General features: G+C 41.2%; 1 protein-coding gene across 1 annotated transcript in view; it reads left to right on the top strand.

Annotated features, from left to right (window-relative positions):
- Window positions 1-16305, top strand: part of CATSPERB (cation channel sperm associated auxiliary subunit beta) — a 134499-nt gene that overhangs the window by 71979 nt on the left and 46215 nt on the right. The window contains 1 exon segment of the mRNA XM_060401528.1: window positions 428-572. Within this exon segment, the coding sequence (XP_060257511.1) occupies window positions 428-572 (145 nt within the window).

Raw genomic sequence — 16305 nt, 5'->3', positions numbered from 1 at the left:
TTTAGAATAGAGGAATTCATCACAAAAGTCATTTTAATATGGATAAGCACTTAACCCATTTTAATATGGGTAAGCACTCTCCTCCATATAGCAATTCATGCAACACTTCATCCTTTTATGAACAAGGAGGACCCAGTTGAGAGATGATGAAATAACTTTGTTCTTTTATGCATCTTTTATAAAACTGAAGATTGCCACATACACCATTGCACAAACTCTAGGAAGGGAATAGAGGGTTGATCAAGTATGTCAGGAGTCTTTACACTTGTGTGTGTGTGTGTGTGTGTGTGTGTGTGAGGGGGGATGAATGAATGATGGATATGGGAGTATGGTTATGCTGCATGACTTTCTTATGTAGGAAGATTAGGTAATTGCTGACTGTTACATGGCATCTCTTTAGTGAGATATTGTCTTTCTATTCCCTTAGGTATGGCTTTCAATTGATGGCGGCAACACCTTTGATTTAATAGCTGACTTTCATGATGATATCATAAAGAATACTTACCATAGTTTTTATACTTCAGATATTACTCTTGTTTCCCAAAGTGGAAAGGTTTACTTGACAAAGGCAGGTGAGGAATGCACTTTTACTGGTAGAAGCACTACCTGTGAGCCAAGGGTTAGAAGATGTATTTTTAAATCTGCCATATTAATGAACTGATCCTAGGTCTCAGACATATTAGGGGTTTTAGATGGATTTTTTAAATGTTTTACAGTAATAAAAATAAACATAACAAAATTTAACATCTTAACCATTCTAAGTATATAGTTCAGTGGTATTGGATACGTGCTCAGTCACTTCACTTGTGTCCAATTCTGTGCAACCCTATGGACTTACCCCGCCAGGCTCCTCTGTCCATGGGATTCTCCAGGCAAGAATACTGGAGTGGGTTGTGATGCCCTCTTCTAGGGGATCTTCCCAACACAGGGATCGAACCTGCATCTCTTTCATCGCTTGCATTGGCAGGTGGGTTCTTTACCACGAGCACCACTTGAGAAGCCCTCAGTGGTATTGCTGCTGCTGCTGCTGCTAAGTCACTTCAGTTGTGTCCGACTCTGTGTGACCCCTTAGACGGCAGCCTACCAGGTTCCCCAGTCCCTGGGATTCTCCAGGCAAGAACACTGGAGTGGGTTGCCATTTCCTTCTCCAATGCATGAAAGTGAAAAGTCAAAGTGAAGTCGCTCAGTCGTGTCCAACTTCGCAACCCCATGGACTGCAGCCTACCAGGCTCCTCTGTCCATGGGATTTTCCAGGCAAGAGTACTGGAGTGGGATGCCATTGCCTTCTCCATCAGTGGTATTAAATACATGCAAATATTCTGCAACCATCACCAACATCCATCTCCTTAACTTTCTTCATCTTAAAACTCTATACCTTTTAAAAATAAATCCCCATACCCCTCTTCCCCACAGCTTCTCGCAACTACCATCCTATTTTCTGTTTCTATGATTTTGACTTCTCTGGTGCCTCATATAAGTAGAATCATACAGTATTTGTCCTTTTGTGACTAGATTATTTCACTTAGCATAATGGCCTTAAGGTTCATATATGTAATAGCTTGTATGAGGGTTTTCTTCATGATTAAGACTGAATAATAATTGTACCATATAGATGACATTTAGCTTGTCCATTCATCTATCAGTGGACACTTGGGTTGCTTCCATGTTTATCTATTGTGAATAGTGTTGCTACAAACACAGGTATACAGATACATCTTTTAGTTCAGTTCAGTTCAGTTCAGTCACTCACGTATCTGACTCTTTGCGACCCCATGAATTGCAGCACGCCAGGCCTCCCTGTCCATCACCAACTCCCGGAGTTCACTCAGACTCACGTCCATCGAGTCAGTGATGCCATCCAGCCATCTCATCCTTGGTCGTCCCCTTCTCCTCCTGCCCCCAATCCCTCCCAGCATCAAAGTCTTTTCCAATGAGTCAACTCTTCGCATGAGGTGGCCAAAGTACTGGAGTTTCAGCTTTAGCATGAGTCCTTCCAAGGAAATCCCAGGGTTGATCTCCTTTAGAATGGACTGGTTGGATCTCCTTGCAGTCCAAGGGACTCTCAAGAGTCTTCTCCAACACCACAGTTCAAAAGCAGCAATTCTTCGGTGCTCAGCTTTCTTCACAGTCCAACTCTCACACCCATACGTGACCACAGGAAAAACCATAGCCTTGACTAGACGGACCTTAGTCGGCAAAGTAATGCCTCTGGTTTTGAATATATTATCTAGATTGGTCATAACTTTTCTTCCAAGGAATGTCTTTTAATTTCATGGCTGCAGTCACCATCTGCAGTGATTTTGGAGCCCCCAAAAATAAAGTCTGACACTGTTTCCACTGTTTCCCCATCTATTTGCCATGACGTGATGGGACCGGATGCCATGATCTTCATTTTCTGAATGTTGAGCTTTAGACCAACTTTTTCACTCTCCACTTTCACTGTCATCAAGAGGCTTTTAGTTCCTCTTCACTTTCTGCCATAAGCGTGGTGTCATCTGCGTTTCTGAGCTTATTGATATTTCTCCCAGCAATCTTAATTCCAGCTTGTGTTTCTTCCAGTCCAGCGTTTCTCATGATGTACTCTGCATAGAAGTTAAATAAGCAGGGTGACAATATACAGCCTTGATGTACTCCTTTTCCAATTTGGAACCAGTCTGTTGTTCCATGTCCAGTTCTAACTGCTGCTTCCTGACCTGCATACAGATTTCTCAAGAGGCAGGTCAGGTGGTCTGTACTCCCATCTCTTTCAGAATTTTCCACAGTTTATTGTGATCCACACAGTCAAAGGCTTTGACATAGTCAATAAAGCATCTTTAAGACCTGCTTTTTAATTCTTTCAGGTATATACTCAGAAGTGGCATTTCTGAATCATATGATAATTTTACTTTTAATTTTTTGAGGATCTGCAATACTATTTTACACAGCACTGTACTATTTCACCTTCTGATTTCCGGTGTAAAATGGTTCCAGTTTCTCCATAACATTGCCAACACTTGTTATTTTCTGGTCTTTTGATAGCAATCATCCTTCTGGGTGTGAAGAAGTTTTTGTTATTGTTGATCAGTCACTAGTCAGGTCAACTATTTGTGACCACATGTACTGTAGCACGCTAGGCTTCCCAGGTCATCACCAACTCCTGGACCTTGCTGAAACTCATGTCCACTGAGTCAGTGATGCCATCCAACCATCTCATCCTCTGTTGTCCCCTTCTCCTCCTGCCTTCAATCTTTCCCAGCCTCAGTGTCTTTTCCAATGAGTTGGTTCTTGGCATCAGGTGGCCAGAGTGTGGGAGTTTCAGCTTTAGCCTCAGTCCTTCCAATGAATATTCAGGACTGATTTCCTTTAGGATTGAGTGGTTTAATTTCCTTGCTGTCCAAGGGACTCTCAAGAGTCTTCTCCAACACCACAGTTCAAAAGCATCAGTTCTTTGGCACTCAACTTTCTTTATGGTCCAACCCTCACATCTGTACATGACTGCTGGAAAAACCATAGCTTTGACTAGATGGACCTTTATCGGCAAAGCAATGTCTCTGCTTTTTAATATGCTGTCTAAGTTGGTCATAGCTTTTCTTCCAAGGAGCAAGCGTCTTTTAATTTCATGGCTGCAGTACCGTATGCAGTGATTTTGGAGCACCCCAAAAATAAAGTCTGTTACTGTTTCCATTGTTTCCCCATCTATTTGCCATAAAGTGATGGGATCGAATACTATGATCTTTGTTTTCTGAGTATTGAGTTTTAAGCCAGTTCTTCCACACTCCTCTTTAACTTTCATCAAGAGGCTAAAGGAACTAAAGTTTCTTTTCACTTTCTGCCATAAGGGTGGTATCATCTGCATAACTGAAGTTATTAATATTTTTCCCAGAATCTTGATTCCAGCTTGTGCTTCATCCAGCCTAGCGTTTCTCATGATGTACTCTGCATATAAGTTAAATAAGCAGGGTAACAATATATAGCTTTGTTGTACTCCTTTCCCAATTTTTTGAACCAGTCAGTTGTTCCACGTCCAGTTCTAGCAATTGCTTCTTGACAGACATACAGATCTCTCAGGATACAGATAATGTATCTGGCATTCCCATCTTTTTCAGAATTTTCCAGTTTTTTGTGATCCATACAGTCAGAGTCTTTAGTGGAGTCAATAAAGCTGAAATCGATGTTTTTCTGGAACTCTCTTGCTTTTTCTATAAATGTTGGCAATTTGATCTCTGGCTCCTCTGCCTTTTCTAAATCCAGCTGTACATCTGGGAGTTCTCAGTTCACATACTGTTGAAGCCTAGCTTGAAGGATTTGACCATAACCTTACTAGCATGTGAAAGGAGAGCAACTGTACGGTAGTTTGAACATTCTTTGGCATTGCCTTTCTTTGGGATTGGAATGAAAACTGACATTTTCCCGTCCTGTGGCCACTGCTGAGTTTTCCAAATTTGCTGACATATTGAGTGCAGCACTTTAACTGCATTATCGTTTAGTATTTTAAATGTTTCTACTGGAATTCCATTATGCCCACTAGCTTTGCTGTAGTAATACTTTCTAAGACCCACTTGCCTTTGCACTCCAGGATGTCTGGCTCTGGGTGAGTGACCACACCATCACAATTATCTGGGTCTTTAAGACCATTTTTGTATAGTTCTTCTATGTATTCTTGCCATCTCTTCTTAATATCTTCTGCTTCTGCTAGGTCCATACCACTTCTATCCTTTATTGTGCCCATCCTTGCACGAAATGATCCCTCAATATCTCTAATTTTCTTGAAGAGATTCGTAGTCGTTCCCATTGTATTGCGTTCCTCTATTATTTGCATTTCTCATTTAAGAAGGCCTCTTATCTCTCTTTGCTATTCTCTGGAACTCTGCATTTATTTGGTTTTATCTTTCCTTTTCTCCCTTGCCTTTCTCTTCTCTTCTTGGCTCTTTGTAAAACCTCCTCAGACAACCACTTACCTTCTTGCATTTCTTTTCCTTTGGGATTACGTTGGTCACTGCCTCCTGTACAACGCTGTTGCTGTTGTTTTTCAGTCGCTCAGTGGTGTCCAGCTGTTTGTGACCCCATGGACTGCAGCATGCTAGGCTTCCCTGTCTTTCACAATCTCCTGGAGTTTACTCAAACTCATATTCATTGAGTTGGTGATGCCATACAACCATCTCATCCTCTCATCCCTTCTCCTTCTGCCTTCAATCTTCCCCAGCATCAGGGTCTTTTCCATTGAGTCAGTTCTTCGCATCAGGTGGCTAAAGTATTGGAGTTTCAGCTTCAGCATCAGTCCTTCCAATGAATATTCAGGACTGATTTCCTTTATGATGGACTGGTTGGATCTCTTTGCAGTCCAAGGGACTCTCAGGAATCTTCTTCAACACCACAGTTCAACAGCATCAATTCTTCCGCACTCAGCTTTCTTTATAGTCCAACTCTCACATCCATACATGATTACTGGAAAAACCATAGCTTTGACTAGATGGACCTTTGTTGGGAAAGTAATGTCTCTGCTTTTTAATATGCTGTCTAGGTTGGTCCTAACTTTTCTTCCAAGGAGCATGCGTCTTTTAATTTCATGGCTGCAGTCACTATCTGCAGTGATTTTGGAGCCCAAGAAAATAAACTCTGTCACTGTTTCCACTGTTTCCCCATCTATTTGCCATGAAGTGATGGGACTGGATGCCACGATCTTCGTTTTTTGAAAGTTGAGTTTTAAGCCAGCTTTTTCACTGTCCTCTTTCACCTTCATCAAGAGGCTCTTTAGTTCTTCTCCCATAAAGGGTGGTGTCATCTGCATATCTGAGATTATTAATATTTCTCCCAGCAATCTTGATTCCAGCTTGTGCTTCATCCAGCCCAGCATTTTGCATGATGTACTCTGCATATAAGTTGAATAGGCAGGGTGACAATATACAGCCTTGACATACTCCTTTCCCAATTTGGAACCAGTCTGTTGTTCCATGTTCAGTTCTAACTTGCTTCTTGACCTGCATACAGATTTCTCAGGAGGCAGGTAATGTGGTCTGGTATTCTGATCTCTTAAAGAATTTTCCACTATTGTGATCCACACAGTCAAAGGCTTTGGCGTAGTCAATAAAGTAGAAGTAGATGTTTTTCTGGAACTCTCTTGCTGTTTTGATGATCCATCAGATGTTGGTGATTTGATCTCTGGTCCCTCTGCCTTTTTTAAATCCACCTTGAACATCTGGAAGTTCACAGTTCACGTACTGTTGAAGCCTGGCTTAGAGAATTTTGAGCATTACTTTGCTAGTGTATGAGATGAGTGCAATTGTGCAGTAGTTTGAACATTCTTTGACATTGCCTTTCTTTGGGATTGGAATGATAACTGACCTTTTTGAGTCCTGTGGCCACTGCTGAGTTTTCCAAATTTGCTGGCATATTGGGTACAGCATTTTCACAGCATCATCTTTTAGGATTTGAAATAGCTCAACTGGAATTTCGTCACCTCCACTAACTTTGTTCATAGTGATGCTTCCTAAGGCCCACTTGACTTCACATTCCAGGATGTCTGGCTCTAGGTGAGTGATCAAGCCATTGTGGTTATCTGGGTCATGTTCTTGCCACCTCTTCTTAATATCTTCTGCTTCTGTTAGGTTCGTACCATTTATGTCCTTTATTGTCCCCATCTTCGTATGAAATGTTCCCTTGGTATCTCTAATTTTCTTGAAGAGATCTCTAGTCTTTCCCATACTGTTGTTTTCCTCTATTTCTTTGCATTGATCACTGATCAATCGCATTGATTGGTTGCATTATACACTCTGAGAAATCAAAAAAATTCATGTGATTCACATTATTGCAATATTTGCTTTATTAGAAACAAAGTTGCAGCATCTCCAAGATATTCCTATTCATCTCCATGACTTATTCATTTTATAATTGAAATTTTGTAGTCTTTGATTCCCTTCACTCAGTCACTCCTTTTTTTAATTTTTAAAAAATACATTTTTCATTGAAAGATAATTACTATATTGTGTTGGTTTCTGTCATACATCAACACGAATCAGCCATAGGTATACATCTGTCCCCTGACTCTTGAACCCCCCTACCACCTCCTGTCCCATCCCACCTCTCAGGGTTGTTACCTAGAGCCCCAGTTTGAGTTCCCTGAGTCGTACAGCAAATTCCGTTTGACTATCTGTTTTACAGATGGTAGTGTATTTGGTTCCGTGTTACTCTCTCCATTCATCCCACTCTCTCCTTCCTCCCCCAACCACTGTGACCACAAGTCTGTTCTCTCTGTCTGCGTCTCTATTGCTGCCCTGCAAGTAGGTTCATCAGTACCATCTTTCTAGATTCCATATATATACATTAATATTTGTTTTTCTCTTTGTGACTTAGTTCACTCCATATAATAGGCTCTTGTTTCTTCCTTATTTTTAATATAAATATTTATAGTAACAAATTTCTCCAATAGTACCACTTTCACTTCATCCTGTAAGTTTTGGCATATTGTAGTTTCATTTTCATTTGCCTCAAAGTATTTTACAGTTTCCCTTGTGATTTATTCTTTGGTAGTTGATAGTTTTAATGTGCTTTATTTAGTTCCCACAATTTTGGAATTTTACAGTTTCTTTGTTAATGATTTTTAACATCATCTCCTTGTGGTCAGAGGAGATACTTTATGTGATACTGACTTTTTTATAGGTTCAACATATAAATGAGGTCCTATAGTACTTTTTCTGAGTTATTGCATTTAGCATAATGCCCTCAAGTTTCCTCCATTGTTGCATATGACAGGGTTTCCTTCTTTTTCGTGGCCAAATAATATTCTTTTGTGTATATGTACCACATTTTCTTTATTGATTCATCTGTTGGTGAACATGAAGGTTGTTTCCATATTTCAGTTATTCTGAACAATGCTTTAATGAAAATGGGGATGCAACTATCTATTCAGGATAGTGATTTCATTTCCTTTGGATATATACCCAAAAGTGGAATTGCTGGATCATATGGTGTTTTCAGTCCTAATTTTTTAAGGTGTCTTCACACTGTTTTTCACAGTGACTGCACCAATTTACATTCCCACCAACAGTGTACAAGTGTTCTCTTTTCTCTAAATTTTAACTAACACTTGATATCTTTAGTCTTTTTGATAATAACTGAGATGTCTAGTCTTTAATGTCTGGTTCTAAAAAAGGGAAAAAAGGGAGAAATTAAGGAGTAAATAAGGGTTCAAAACGCCCAGGCCCTTTAAATTCCCTGGAAGTCATTTCAACCAGGGAGAGTGTGACTTGCAACACTGAGAGCTGTGCAAGAAGAATGGCCCCTGCTTTTCGTCTGCACTTGTGTGATGAGCCGCAATCAGCCAACAGAACACAGACCCGCAATATTTGGAGGACAAAGTTCTTTTTGCCCACCCTGCTTCCTGCAAACTGTGTGCAACTGCCCCAGAAACATATGCATAACTGTTTGCCATGAGACTGAAAATGAAGGATGGGTAGCTTCTACTGTGTTAAGAGCTGAAATTAACCACAATTTACTCTCCAAGTCTTTCTCTGAAAGTTGCAAGCCTTCAATAGACTCCAGAGTTCGCAAAGAGTTACATCAGGTAGATTCTTCCAGAGCAATTGTTGTCCGTGTGGGGAGAGAGATTCCTAGTGCAGCCTACTCTACCGTCTTCCCAGAATCCTCTGGCAGGGATGAGGTGGTGGTGGTAGACTTTTAGGATCTACAAAAGTAAGATCCTATGAACAACCCTAAAGCAGGGGAACTCTGAAACATTACGCTTTATTCTCATTTATAACGTCACTCTACCCAAAGACAAATAATATTAATAGCTCCCACACACTGAGCTACTGCAGTTGTATTCAGAGTGTTACAAGTATCATCTCATTTAATATTCACAACAACCAAGGTGAAGTGGGTAATGTTAGTTATTTTTACAGATTAAGTTGATATGATTAAAGCCACACAGCTTGTAAGAGGTAGAGTTGGGTAAATGATATATGGCTCTCCATTTACTTGGTTTGGCAGTCAGAAGCCTACTAGAAGCAGCGCAAGTAGCTCCAGTACTTTGGCCTGATGTTAAGAGCTGACTCTTTGGAAAAGATCTTGATGCTAGGAAAGATTGAGGGAAAAAAGAGAAGGCAACAGAAGGTGCGATGGTCAGGAAGCATCACTGACTCAGTGGAAATGAGTTTGAGCAAATTCCGAGAAATAATGAAGGACAGGGAAGCCTAGATGTTCATGGGGTCACAAAGAGTCAGACGCAACTTAGCAACTGAACAGCAACAGATTGAAATTCAAAGGGATGAGCCTTTCAGTGCACCAAACAAGGAAGAGTCAGAGAATGGATCCAGGGGAATAGTCAAATAGAGAATAAACACATATTAGAAACAAAAGTCAAAATAGACTAAGCAAGATTACTTTGGAAATAGTAAAAATAATCAACACTTAAGAAAACTAAACTAACTTGACAATATAAACTATTAAAAATCATAGATATAAACTACAGAAACATGTCTACATATAGAATGAATAAATAAGTAGAATCTCAGATGGCAAACGTTGATGCTAAAGATTGAGAACTTATAAGTGGTGGGGATTTTCTGTGATGAACAAAGGTGGTGGTTCTGTATTTCTCTTCCTGGCACATTGTAGCTCTCTAATATAAATGAATGAATCAATACTGAAAATAGTAAGAATAGGAAACCAAAATTGATAAGACACTAAATTTTTAACTGAAAGCAAAATCAATAATAAAAGCAAAAACACTTCTGGATTATTTGAAGTAGAAAATGTAAATCAATGTTAAAGGCACAAAAGAATCAAGCCAACCTTGGTTTTTTCTCTAATGCAACAAATAATATCACATATTGTTTTAAAGAACCTTTGGAGAAAAAGATTACCTAAGAATCTGGAGCCAATTCAACCCAGGTGGCTCAGTGGTAAAAACTCACCCTGCCAAAGCAGGAAAATGCAGGAGACACAGGTTTTGATCCCTGGGTCAGGAAGATCTCCTGGTGGAGGAAATGGCAACCCACTCCAGTATTCTTGCCTGGAAAATCCCATGGACAGAGGAGCCTGGCGGACTACAGTCCATGGGGTCACAAAGAGTCCAACACGACTGAGCAACTGTTCACGCACAACTAGTTGTTCATAGGCAAAACCAACAGAAGAATGTTATAAACATATTTCATCAAATATGAGCTTTATTGAGTGTAAGATACACTTGGTTCTATTCACACAAAGAAAGGAATAACTCTTCCAGTTAAACTTTAAACCGTGTTTTAATAATGATCATGGGTGATGCATGGATTATGCTGACATTATTTCCCCAGCTTGGTGTGTGATAAGGCAATAATTTCATGTGTATCTTCACAGTAAAACATGTAATTTCATCTACTTATAGGCTTCTTTCCTCTTAGGTCATATAAAATAGTTGGTGAATGTTCTACAAGAAAATGTGGTAGTGTGGTAATTCTTTAGTGCCATTTGCTTTTTTTGATGAATATAGGCCTTGCTTTGTTTTCCTCTCTTGCTGAACCCACAGTTATTTTGTTTCAATACCAAATTATAATGTAATATTTTAAATCATTTTAAGCAGCATTATAGCTTAACATGTATTATACCAATGATCCAGGGAAGTAATGACAATATAAAGAACGGAGACAATATTGATATAGCCCCCATAGCTAATTGACTACTATGGCGTGAGTGCCACCTAGTGGACGATGATTATAAGACATCAATTATAAAAACGTCCATTTCCAAGATGTTAAAATATGAAAAAAAGTCTATCTTATGTTTATAGATGAAATACAGCATATTGAACCTCAGTAATTGCAATGGTTAATTTCATGTGTCAACTTGACTGAGCCAGTGAAAGTTGCTCAGTCGTGTCCCACTCTTTCTGACCCTGTGGACTGTAGCCCAACAGGCTCCTCTGTCCATGGAATTCTCCAGGCAAGAATACTGGAGTGGGTTGCCATGCCCTCCTCCAGGGGATCTTCCCAACCCAGGGATCGAACCCAGGTCTCCCACATTGCAGGTGGAGTCTTTACCATCTGAGCTACCAGTTCAGTTCAGTTCAGTCACTCAGTCGTGTCCAACTTTTGCGACCCCAGGAACCGCAGCATGCCAGACCTCCCTGTCCATCACCAACTCCTGGAGTCCACCCAAACCCATGTCCATTGAGTTGGTGATACCATCCATCCATTTCATCCTCTGTCGTCCCCTTCTCCTCCTGCCCTCAATCTTTCCCAGCATTGGGGTCTTTTCAAATGAGTCAGCTCTTCACATCAGGTGGCCAAAGTACTGGAGTTTCAGCTTCAACATCAGTCCTTCCAATGAACACCCAGGACTCATCTCCTTTAGGATGCACTGGTTGGATCTTCTTGCAGTCCAAAGGACCCTCAAGAGTCTTCTCGAACGCCACAGTTCAAAAGCATCAATTCTTCGGCACTCAGAAGGCAATGGCACCCAACTCCGGTACTCTTGCCTGGAAAATCCCATAGATGGAGGAGCCTGGTAGGCTGCAGTCCATGGGGTCACGAAGAGTCGGACACGACTGAGCGACTTCACTTTGATTTTTCACTTTCATACATTGGAGAAGGAAATAGCAACCCACTCCAGTGTTCTTGCCTGGAGAATCCCAGGGACAGAGGAGCCTGGTGGGCTGCCATCTGAGGGGTCGCACAGAGTTGGACACGACTGAAGGAAGCGACTTAGCAGCAGCAGTAGCAGCAGCTTTCTTCCAGTCTAACTCTCACATCCATACATGACTACTGGAAAAACCATAGCCTTGACTAGATGGACCTTTGTTGACAAAGTAATGTCTCTGGTTTTAAATATGCTATCTAGGTTGGCCATAACTTTCCTTCCAAGAGTAAGCGTCTTTTGATTTCATGGCTGGCTGCAATTACCATCTGCAGTGATTTTGGAGCCCAAAAAAATAAAGTCTGACACTGTTTCCCCATCTATTTGCCATGAAGTGATGGGACCGGATGCCATGATCTTCGTTTTCTGAATGTTGAGCTTTAAGCCAACTTTTTCACTCTCCTCTTTCACTTTCATCAAGAGGCTTTTTAGTTCCTCTTCACTTTCTGCCATAAGGGTGGTGTCATCTGCATATCTGAGGTTATTGATATTTCTCCTGGCAATCTTGATTCCAGCTTGTGCTTCATCCAGTCCAGTTTTTCTCATGATGCACTCTGCATATAAGTTAAATTAGCAGGGTGACAATATACAGCCTTGATGTACTCCTTTTCCTATTTGGAACCAGTCTGTTGTTCCATGTTCAGTTCTAACTCTTTCTTCCTGACCTGCATACAGATTTCTCAAGAGGCAGGTCAGGTGGTCTGTATTCCCATCTCTTTCAGAATTTTCCACAGTTTATTGTGATCCACAGAGTCAAAGGCTTTGGCATAGGCAATAAAGCAGAAATAGATGCTTTTCTGGAACTCTTTTGCTTTTTCCATGATCCAGCGGATGTTGGCAATTTAATCTCTGGTACCTCTGCCTTTTCTAAAACCAGCTTGAACATCAGGAAGTTCACAGTTCACGTATTGCTGAAGCCTGGCTTGGAGAATTTTAAGCATCACTTTACTAGTGTGTGAGATGAGTACAATTGTGCAGTAGTTTGAACATTCTTTGGCATTGCCTTTCTTTGGGATTGGAATGAAAACTGACCTGTGGCCACTGCTGAGTTTTCCAAATGTGCTGGCATATTGAGTGCAGCACTTTCACAGCATCATCTTTCAGGATTTGAAATAGCTCCACTGGAATTCCGTCACCTCCACTAGCTTTGTGCATAGTGATGTTTCCTAAGGCCCACTTGACTTCACATTCCAGGATGTCTGGCTCTAGATGAGTGATCACACCATCGTGATTCCAAGGGGTGCCCCAATTAAACATATTTCTGTGCGTGTCTGTGTGGCTATTTCTGGACCAGATTAACATTTGAATTCTATAGACTGCCCTGCCCAGTATGGGTGGGTATCATCCAGTCTGTTGAAGACCTAAATAGAACAAAAAGGTGGAGGAGAGAGGAATTCACCCCTTCTGCTTCTTGTTGCACCTGCTCAAGTTGGGACATCTGTTTTCTGCTCTCCCACCCAACAACCCAGTTCTCAGGCCTTTGGGCTCCAACTAGGAGTCACACCACCAACTCTCCAGGTGCTCACACTTCTTCTCTACCTTGCAGACAGCAGATCATAGCACTTCTCAGCCTCCATAATTGCATGAGGTAATTCCTCATAAATTTCTTAATAACTGAATGTATATATTGGCTTGTCCAGGGTGATTCTGGTGAGAGAGACTGAGTTTTATACACATACCCCTTGAGGCTAAAGTCAGTAGGATTTCCTGATGGATTGGGTACAGAGTGTGACAGAAAGAGAGGTGTTAAGAATGGCACCATGGTTTCTGGACTGAGCAGCAGGAATAATGCAGTTCCCTTAATGGAGATGAGGAGGACTTCCCTAGTGGCTCAGATGGTAAAGAATCTTCCTGCAGTGCGAGAGTCCATTGTTTTATCTCTGGTTTGAGAAGATCTGCAGATAAGGGAATGGCTACCCACTCCAGTATTCTTGCTGGAGAATTCCATGGACAGAGGAGCCTGGTGAGCTACAGTCCAGTTCAGTTCAGTTCAGTCGCTCAGTCGTGTCCGACTCTTTGCGACCCCATGAATCACAGCACGCCAGGCCTCCCTGTCCATCACCAACTCCTGGAGTTCACTCAGACTCACGTCCATCGAGTCCGTGATGCCATCCAGCCATCTCATCCTCTGTTGTCCCCTTCTCCTCCTGCCCCCAATCCCTCCCAGCATCAAAGTCTTTTCCAATGAGTCAACTCTTCGCATGAGGTGGCCAAAGTACTGGAGTTATAGCTTTACCATCATTCCTTCCAAAGAAATCCCAGGGCTGATCTCCTTCAGAATGGACTGGTTGGATCTCCTTGCAGTCCAAGGGACTCTCAAGAGTCTTCTCCAACGCCACAGTTCAAAAGCAGCAATTCTTTGGTGCTCAGCCTTCTTCACAGTCCAACACTCACATCCATACATGACCACAGGAAAAACCGTAGCCTTGACTAGATGGACCTTAGCCGGCAAAGTAATGCCTCTGCTTTTGAATATACTGTCTAGATTGGTCATAACTTTTCTTCCAAGGAGTAAGCATCTTTTAATTTCATGGCTGCAGTCACCATCTGCAGTGATTTTGGAGCCCAAAAAAATAAAGTCTGACACTGTTTCCACTGTTTCCCTGTCTATTTCCTATGAAGTGATGGGACCGGATGCCATGATCTTCGTTTTCTGAATGTTGAGCTTTAAGCCAACTTTTTCACTCTCCTCTTTCACTTTCATCAAGAGGCTTTTTAGTTCCTCTTCACTTTCTGCCATAAGGGTGGTGTCATCTGCATACCTGAGGTTATTGATATTTCTCCCGACAATCTTGATTCCAGCTTGTGTTTCTTCCAGTCCAGCATTTCTCATGATGTGTTCTGCATATAAGTTGAATAAGCAGGGTGACAATATACAGCCTTGACGTACTCCTTTTCCTAGTTGGAACCAGTCTGTTGTTCCATGTTCAGTTCTAACTCTTGCTTCCTGACCTGCATACAGATTTCTCAAGAGGCAGGTCAGGTGGTCTGTATTCCCATCTCTTTCAGAATTTTCCACAGTTTATTGTGATCCACAGAGTCAAAGTCTTTGGCATAGGCAATAAAGCAGAAATAGATGTTTTTCTGGGACTCTCTTGCTTTTTCCATGATCCAGCAGATGTTGGCAATTTGATCTCTGGTTCCTCTGCCTTTTCTAAAACCAGCTTGAACATCAGGAAGTTCACAGTTCACATATTCCTGAAGCCTGGCTTGGAGAATTTTGGGCATTACTTTATTAGCGTGTGAGATGAGTGCAATTGTACAGTAGTTTGAGCATTCTTTGGCATTGCCTTTCTTTGGGATTGGAATGAAAACTGACCTTTTCAAGTCCTGTGGCCACTGCTGAGTTTTCCAAATTTGCTGGCATATTGAGTGCAGCACTTTCACAGCATCATCTTTCAGGATTTGAAATAGCTCTACTGGAATGCCACCACCTCCCCACTTGACTTCACATTCCAGGATGTCTGGCTCTAGGTGAGTGATCACACCATCGTGATTATCCGGGTCATGAAGATCTTTTTGTACAGTTCTTCCATTAATTATTGCCACCTCTTCTTAATATCTTCTGCTTCTGTTAGGTCCATACCATTTCTGTCCTTTATCGAGCCCATCTTTGCATGAAATTTTCCCTTGCTGTCTCTAATTTTCTTGAAGAGATCTCTAGTCTTTCCCATTCTGTTCTTTTCCTCTATTTCTTTGCATTGATTGCTAAAGAAGGCTTTCTTATCTCTTCTTGCTATTCTTTGGAATTCTGCATTCAGATGCTTATATCTTTCCTTTTCTCCTTTGCTTTTCACTTCTCTTCTTTTCACAGCTATTTGTAAGGCCTCCGCAGACAGCCATTTTGCTTTTTTGCATTTCTTTTCCATGGGGATGGTCTTGATCCATGTCTCCTGTACAATGTCACAAACCTCATTCCATAGTTCATCAGGTACTCTAGCTATCAGATCTAGGCCCTTAAATCTATTTCTCACTTCCACTGTATATTCATAAGGGATTTGATTTAGGTCATACCTGAATAGTCTAGTGGTTTTCCCTACTTTCTTCAATTTGAGTCTGAATTTGGTAATAAGGAATTCCTGATCTGAGCCACAGTCAGCTCCTGGTCTTGTTTTTGTTGACTGTATAGAGCTTCTCCATCTTTGGCTGCAAAGAATATAATCAATCTGATTTCGGTGTTGACCATCTGGTGATGCCCATGTGTAGAGTCTTCTCTTGTGTTGTTGGAAGAGGGTATTTGCTATGACTAGTGCATTTTCTTGGCAAAACTCTATTAGTCTTTGCACTGCTTCATTCCACATTCCAAGGCCAAATTTGCCTGTTACTCCAGGTGTTTCTTGACTTCCTACTTTTGCATTCCAGTCCCCTAAATGAAAAGGACATCTTTTTTGGGTGTTAGTTCTAAAAGGTCTTGTAGGTCTTCATAGAACCGTTCAACTTCAGCTTCTTCAGCATTACTGGTTGCAGCACAGACTTGGATTACTGTGATATTGAATGGTTTGCTTTGGAGACGAACAGAGATCATTCTGTCATTTTTGTGATTGCATCCAAGTACCGCATTTTGGACTCTTTTGTTGACCATGATGTCTACTCCATTCCTTCTGAGGGATTCCTGCCCGCAGTAGTAGATATAATGGTCATCTGAGTTAAATTCACCCATTCCAGTCCATTTTAGTTCCTAGAATGTCGACGTTCTCTCTTGCCATCTCTTGTTTG

The sequence above is a fragment of the Ovis aries genome, chromosome 18 (genome assembly GCF_016772045.2).
Source record: "Ovis aries strain OAR_USU_Benz2616 breed Rambouillet chromosome 18, ARS-UI_Ramb_v3.0, whole genome shotgun sequence".
Classification (NCBI taxonomy): Eukaryota; Metazoa; Chordata; class Mammalia; order Artiodactyla; family Bovidae; genus Ovis; species Ovis aries.
The sequence above is the reverse complement of the archived record's forward strand: the minus strand, read 5'-3'. Positions and strand labels throughout refer to the sequence as shown.